Source organism: Ammospiza nelsoni, chromosome 1 (genome assembly GCF_027579445.1).
Source record: "Ammospiza nelsoni isolate bAmmNel1 chromosome 1, bAmmNel1.pri, whole genome shotgun sequence".
NCBI lineage: Eukaryota > Metazoa > Chordata > Aves > Passeriformes > Passerellidae > Ammospiza > Ammospiza nelsoni.
The window spans coordinates 112,686,531-112,694,400 of record NC_080633.1 but is presented as its reverse complement, the minus strand read 5'-3'; the positions used below and the strand labels follow the sequence as shown (position 1 = coordinate 112,694,400).

Below are 7,870 nucleotides of genomic sequence, written 5' to 3'. Positions count from 1 at the left end.
ATGGTGAGTCAGAGCTGGAATCATGGCAGCATTTAATTAACCTGCTTAAAATATGTTGGGAAAACACCTATTTAAAGACACTTATTTCATTTTTTATTTTACCCCTAATATCATCCTTTCACTTCTGGACTATTATGAAACAGTGAAACATGACTTTATTTATAGATTCTTAGAAAGATATTTTCTATCCAAACTAGGTTTAGTGTAAGAATCTTCCATAGGTTCCAAAATTCTATTCAAAGTGTAAGATGTTGTTTTTTCAAGATGAAGAAGCTAGTCTCTATGTAATGTAATAATATGTAATAAAGGAATTAAAACAAAAAAAAATGTACAATACATTTTATCAAAGAGAGGATTAAAAGCTGTTTTAAACTTAAATTTTATAAAATGTGTGTTTTTAGTTGGACAAGTATTTAGTTGTGATAAGTAGAACTCTTTAAACATATTCTTTTTTGAGATATTAAGGAATTTACTCATCAAATTTCATTTCAAAGTGAATTGGGTGGCAGTTCAGGATCCAAGATTTCAAACTGGCTAACATTTTGATGCCATGCCAATACTGCACCAAAGGCCAGGAAATACTGCACTTTCTCCTTCTCTTTTGGATCACTTAGCAATGGTCTGTAAACTAGAGTCCAAAACATACTCTGGGAACCTGGCTTTTAGCTTTGACTCACAGAAGCAAAAAGCACATCACCAGCTGCTTCCACTTATTGATCCAATTCTACAGTGCTGAAATACTGCTTGAAGTTGGTGTAGCTGGATATTAAACAAAATCATGCAGCCTCTTCAGAGAGATCCTTGAAGAGAAGCTGGAATCAGCACTTTAAAACTTTACTTGTTATTTAGGTTGTGCATTTCTGACTAGTACCTGACCTGCTGTCCACAGAGAAATTCAAGTTGGTACCAGTGGGAAAGATCTTTAAAGATGAAGGTGATCAACGAGAAAAAAATTTATTTTAGTTTATTTTACTTTTAGGCTGTTTTACAGACTCTCCATCCCTGACTACTTCAAAGTCAGGATGAAGTGATTTTTCACTTTGTGCCAAAAGAGCAACAGAAAACAAAACAAAATAAAAGGAAAGGAAAGGGAGACAAAATCAGAATATGTTTCTGAAAAGCTACTTCCAGTCCTGCTGGATTTCTCATGAACATCCAGGCTTCAGTCTGTCCTGGAGATGATCCCCACAGGGCAGCAGACATCAATCTGTACCTTAGTTCTCCTAACTGAAAAAAGAGTTTTATCTTGCACCCAGTGGTGTTACTTCAGCTAAACAAGTGAAGTGAGATTATATCTTCTGTATTACAGGTATGAAATCTGCTTGCTCTGAAATGCAATTAAATGAAAATTAATTTTGTTGATGCTAAAGATGGTTGAGTTTGAAGGAGACACAGTGGTTAACATAGCTAAGAAAAGCAACTTTTTGAGTGTAGAGGCCCTTTTTTATTCCTTTTATGAGCTGCACTAACTTTATATCTCTGTACAGATCACGCTCTGTCATTTTGACTAAAAGCACTTTTATAATTTTAGTTTTGAGAAAAAGTCAATAGAGTGTCTCTGAACATACCATCAAGAACTGTAAGTGGGACCTGAATCTTCTCTTTTTTCATAGGGCTGGGAAACAGCAGTTTCTTTCTCTGCAGTTTCTGAGAGGGATGGAAGTGGAAAAAAAAGGAAAAAATGTTTTTCACAACTCCGTCCCAAAACAGTGATCTGATTCTCTTCTTTAGTAGTGATTGCTTCTTTCTATTACAAAAACCTATCTTCTAGTGATTATAAAAAGTATATTTCACATCTGCTACTGCCAGAACAGCTTAAAATGGCATATGACAGAGTGCATGACAAAAGAAATCTGACAGAATCCCTCCATCAATGAAGAGTCAGCCAGGGCAATGAACATGGTCATGGTCAAAATTTTCAGTCAGCAGCTGTATGTGAAATAACCCGAGAAATGTTTTGCAAACAATATTAATCCTGGTAGAAATGTCTGAGTAAACCCTGCTTGGGTTTTCCTTCATAGAAGAGTTGAGAAATGACAATAATAGAGAGCCTTCTCTCAAGAAGAAATAATGAACTATTATTTAAGATCATGAAAAAAAAATGAAGAGGGATTTGCAATTATTTTCAAGTATCAGGATGTTGCAATACCACAAAGAGAAGTAACCCTAACCAAAAAATTACAAGGATATTACTTACTCCTAAGAACTCAAAATTAGTTTGATTTGCTGTTAGATTTTCTCTTTATTCTTATATTGAAAATCTGTTGTATGTACCTCGGTCCATTTATCATTCTTGCTTCTGCAGAAAAAGTAAGTTTATTTTTAAAAAATCCCATTTCACTGAAACAGCTCCAGTCTTTAGAGTTAATCCTCACTATTGTCCATCCACAATATACAGTATTGCTTACCTCACATACAGGCAAGAAAACTCTAGGAAAGAAATGTAACTTTACAGTATTTCTTTCAAATAACAACTAGGAAAAATTCATTATTATGAATTTCTCTCTCTAAATGTGCAGAGCAGCAGATTTCATCCTTCTTGAACCAAAACAAATGGTACAAGAATTTTATTCTATTTTAAATTTTAAATATGATACTACTAGGACCAGGGCACTATGACTTAAATTTCCTTTTAGAAAAGAAATGGAAATCTATTATTACGTATTATTACTATATATGTGCTTAAGGTAAAGAAAAGAAAAATCTTTCTCAAGGCCAGCTTTCCACTCCTAATCTGGTTATGATAGTTGAATCTAACTCGGTATTTACACGCTAGCACAATTCTTGTGTCTTATACTCACTTTTTTCTAGATGGATAACAATGTACAGATTAACTTAAAATAGATCTCTACTTATAGACCTTATAACAGGAAAAAGCAGAAAAGTGTTTCTTTTCTATTACAATTAATCATTGATCAAACATTTGTACTGTCTTGGCCAGACTGGCACATGAAATGATACTGTCTTCCTTACTCTAAGTGACATTTAAACGATACAATTAGCTTCTCCTTCCTATTTATCTCAGCTTCTCTTTAAATCAATTAAATTTTGGCTTTCCCCTCCTCTCAAAGGTGCATTGAATTGGCATTTAAATCAAGAAAACTAACATTTCCCTATTACTTGGACATAAAAAACTGCAGGCCTTTGTTTGCAAGCACTTTCATGTTCCATTTACCCATATCCTCTCAGGAGTTTGTTATAGCAACATTAGATATTAATTAATGGAGCTGGCCCATTGCATACTTTGAAGAGCTGGCACAGACCACTGTGAGTTGGCAGGGGTGCCCAAATGCTGAGCTGATCACAGCAGCAGAGGATGTGGATGGCATGAGGATGGCATTTCTATCATATTGTTGCCATTACAAAAAACAAGTTGTTCATAGAGCCTAAGCAGATGAAAGCAAACAACATGCAGCCTTCCTCCCCTCACCACTCCCTGAAAAATAACTGTGTTTTGGTTCAGGGGAGCTTTTGTAGGTTTTAGCAGCTTATCAGCTCTTTAAGCCTGTTCTGCACCCCAAGTTTTGACTCTGTAAGGACAGAAGCAGTTTAAGCTCAGTGAGTAATATGGAAACTTGTCACTGATTTTCCACAGTGTTTCCTGAATCATGTATTTCACATGTGCAATAATAATAAGGTTACAGCATTCTTTCTTCTGTGATTTCAAGAGAGATCTTCAAAGAGAGTCTCAGTCACCTTCTTGTAACTATTCTTGTGTTGTCTTTCTTCCTTTACAACATGGTTTTATAGAAAAAGGTGTAGGGGCTTTTTCTTAGTTTGCACTCCTTTTCAAAGTCACGTCAGACCTTAAAGTGACTAAAGGAAGAATGTGATGCACACACAACATAGACTTTTGAGGGGGTTTTAAATTTTTCAAATAATTTGTTTAAAAAAAATAAATAAATACACATTCAAAACAGAAAACCCAAATCTACACAGCATTTCCACCACAGGCAACATAGAACACTATTTTGCTTTTGTAGGCCAAAAATAAGTCAGACAAAATATTGATTAAATCTTTATTAATAAAAAAAAAATTTAGTATAAAAAAAGGTCATTCTGTATACTTAGAGAACAGACAAAGATGAAACTATACCATAGCAGTAAAGTAAGACACAAGTCAATTTAAAGACCCTTGAAATCAAGTTTTCAGAATTGTGCTCTTTTCTGTTGTCATCTGCCATGCCTTTATTGCCTCCACCAAGACTGTAAACTCCCTGAAGCAACCACTTGATACACCTTGGAGTTATGCATAACCATGACAACCATTAGCCTATAATAAAAAGATGTTGCCTACATTAATGTTTGCTACTGTTAGTTCATCCAGTGATGGACAAATATCCAGCAGGTTTAATGACAGTACATCAAAAAGTTGCATAGATACTAGTCACAAATGTTATAATCCAGCCAAATACTTATTTCCCATAGTCCTCGATGTGTTTCAGTCATACCCAGTAGAATAAACAATTGTTACACTAATTAGCTTCATTTAGTCTTCAGCAATGCAACGATATAGTGCCTTTCAAGAGCATGACAAAAGTACATTGGATAACAACAATAATGTTATTACTTTGAGTGGAATCCTTTGCCAGATCTCGCCCTCATAACTAATCCGGCAGAGAGCAGAATATTGATAGAATTTGCCACTTAGGAACAAGTAGGTCTTTAAGCCACAACAAAGCAGGCAGAAGAAATCTAAAACAAACTAGAAGTACCAACTCTGATTATGGTTGTTCTTATCCTTGGAAAAGGTCAGTTTCTATTAGGATTACTGGTTTCTTGTTCCTCTCCTGTATTCTGTCCTCAAACACCAGCATACATAGGTAGGAATGAAAGTGGTACCTGGGTATTTGAAGTTGGGATCTATGCACTCTGCTTGATCAAAGAAACCAAACTCATTATTGCTTGTTCATATAATTGGGCTTTCTAAAAGCAAAGCTATTGACAAGCATTCCTGTAAACTTACACCCTGTAACTGGTACACAAATACTGGATAAAAGACATGTGCCACACAGCAGTCCTACTCTGGATTATAGATCTGAATCTTGCTTACATCAGTGTGACTGCCTATAGAGCTGGTATCTTAAAGGCAACTTAACTGAATCACCTATTGCAAAGTCATTCAATACACATCTTCCTCCTAAATCTATGATGTCTTATTTTTTCTGTCACTTTTCTCTAATTATTCGAGTCATCAGGATGTTTATTCCTGGAAACTTTCATTAGAGAGACATCACAAATTATGGCAAATCTGGAAAGAACACAGTAGGCCATGGATATGTACATTAAGCAATATCATTTTAGCTACTGAAAAAATATTTTGAAAATACACTTTTCCACTCTCCTAAAGGTTTTGTTTTCCTCTTGCAGCTGAACCCAGACATTAGGAAGATCCCAAGCCTCTTGGAAAAACAAGTCTGTATGTAGCATCTCAGTCAGAAAAGCCATCATGCTGTCCTTTTCAACTGTTGGTACTGCAGAAATATATTTATAAAGGTTATAAACATAATTTTCACTGTATTTACCTCAAAGACATTTATTTATCTGCCTAAGTATTTTTAATGCATTCATATCAGCTTTTTAACATAAAGTAAAATGGCCAAACTGCATAAATGGTTGTGCAAGTTGTACAGGTAGACGATTAAATAAACATCCCCATAAGTGTGAAACAGTAATAGGCACTGCCACCTGCCTAATGGGAAGTAGCATATGAGTTCATTTGTTAAAATGAAAACATAGAAAGGTTGCATAGCATTACACTTGATGTATATTCTACTTAAATCATCAAAACAGCATTGCACCTCACCAGATGGTTTTAGCTGATTATGACTTGTTTACTAACACTGTTACCAAAAGGAAAGCATAGCAAGTAAGTTATCCCCTGTTTTAAAAGCAGGACTCACCTGCTTGCTGAGAGTGTTTTTCTGCCAACAGTGGGTGGAGAGGGTTCACTGTGGAAGAAGCTTTTTATCCACCAATGTTTATCAATTAACTCTGGTAACCCTGCCAAAGGAGAAAAGCCCACAACATTAGACACTGGATGAATAACAGGAAAAACTGGAAAGTGTTTCAAAGAAGGGAACAATACCATGCAATGCTTTGTCCTGGTCTGTGATGTTCACAGTATCCAAACAGCAGGAGGAGCTGGAAGAAACGCTGGATTCTGAGTTCAGTCTTGCTGTTCGTGGAAAACAGAGACACATGCAATAAAAAAAATAAAAAAAAGTGCTTTGAGAGAGTGCACTCTTTATACGTCAGGAGCTTTTCAGACATGCTGCTGCCTCAGAGGAAACAATTTCACTGAGCCACAGAGTGTAACTGTTCTACTACAGTTTTCATAAGAACTTTGATATCAGTTTCTCTCTCACTCTACTCACACTTCCCTTAAAAGCATACTGAGATCTGTCTGCATAACTTTCAGTGAAATCACTGACAAAGCCACTGATCATGCCCCCACTGCTGTCAAGACAAGCAAGTACATCCTTGAAAATTCATGTCCACAATAACCCAATTGCCATGCTTTCCCTTATGACACAACTAAATACTACACTCCCATTAGTGTCCATCGTGGACCTACGAATCCTAACACACCACGTGGACTCTCAAAGCAGTGATTATTTCACATATTTAGAAACAAAAAAATGTGAATTGATTTGTATTGTGCCTAGATTTCCAAAGTAAATAGGAAGTAAAGTAAATAGGAAGTAAATAGGAAGTAAAGTAAATAGGAAGTAAAGGTAGAAACCATGACTTGCTAGGCTAGCACTTTTACTAGGTCATGTTTTATACATATATATATATATATATATAAGACACTAATAAATAATTCTAAGTAGAGTAATTTAAAAAATAAAGGTAGATAAATAACCAGAAGCAGATGGTCATTAAAACTAAAGTTCTGTGATATGAAAAACTCTCCAAGAAATTAAAAGCTATTTAGGCAAAGGCAACTCTTTGCCTCCAGCTCATCTAGACATCACCTGAAACACTTTCTGACACTTTCAAACACAAGTGCCAACAACCCGGCCGCTTTCTCGGGAGAGGCTCGGGGGCTCAGCCTCCCTCCTCCAGAGGCGCTCCCCAGGCAGGGAGAGAGGAAGAGGGGAGAGAAGGGCGGGGGGTGTGTTTGGGGACAAGCTCCCGCCCCGCCGAGCACTCACTCCTGTAGTACTGGTTCTTGGCCAGGAGGCAGCCGGCGGACGGGACGGAGGCCATGGCAGCGACTCGGCGGGGAATCCGGCTTTCTCCGGGAGGAGCCTGCGGAGGAAAGGATGGACGCTCTGTGCCGGGGGAAGGAGGCGCCCGGCGGGGGAGCGGAGTGCTGTCCCGTCGCCGCGGCTCACCTGCGGGAGGGCCAGCGGCCGTGCAGAGGCAGAACCCGGGCCCTGCTCCGCACCGAGCCTCTCCGGGGCCGCGGCCGCCCTTTATGGGACGGGCAGGCGGCTCCCCCCGCCCGGGGGCGGCGGCACAGGCGGGACGGAAGAGAGGGGACGGGAGGGGATGGGAGGGGACGGAGCCCGCGGCCGCCCTGCCCCGCCCGGGTCGGCCCGGGACAGCCCCGGCGGCTTCCGCGTCCCCACAGCGGCCTCTCGGTGCCCGCTCCTGCCTGTGGTCCCGAGCACATCGCTGGAGTGGGGACTAGGAGCTGCTGCGTTGGATATTTTCTTCCCTATGGGCAATGGGAAGAACAGACGGGTGCCGGTTTGGATAAAGATTTTTGTTCAGAATCGCGAACGTGGCTATGCATATACACTGATTTCTTTAGTGAAGCCAAAGGAATTAGCTCCACTCTCACGGTAATGATTAAAACTGTGATCGCGTAGTCTTGGTAAAATTAAAATGAAGTCCAAGATAGATCACAAAACTACTT

At 38.7% G+C, this 7,870-nt stretch overlaps 1 protein-coding gene across 2 annotated transcripts; it reads right to left on the bottom strand.

Annotated features, from left to right (window-relative positions):
- Nucleotides 1-1,570: 1,570 nt before the first annotated feature.
- On the bottom strand, nt 1,571-7,423 carry PPDPFL (pancreatic progenitor cell differentiation and proliferation factor like). Of its 2 annotated transcripts, none has more exons than XM_059488277.1 (4): nt 7,161-7,423; nt 6,089-6,178; nt 5,904-6,003; nt 1,571-1,647 (listed from the first exon to the last, which is right to left on the bottom strand). In XM_059488277.1, the coding sequence occupies exons 1-4, from the start codon at nt 7,213-7,215 to the stop codon at nt 1,608-1,610; spliced, it is 285 nt and encodes a 94-aa protein (XP_059344260.1). In that variant the 5' UTR covers nt 7,216-7,423; the 3' UTR covers nt 1,571-1,607. The 2 variants fall into 2 exon arrangements, with proteins under 2 accessions (XP_059344260.1, XP_059344270.1); XM_059488287.1 differs by lacking the exon at nt 1,571-1,647 and adding an exon at nt 4,006-5,474 and having other exon boundaries at nt 7,161-7,418.
- Between the last annotated feature and the right edge of the window lie 447 nt (nt 7,424-7,870).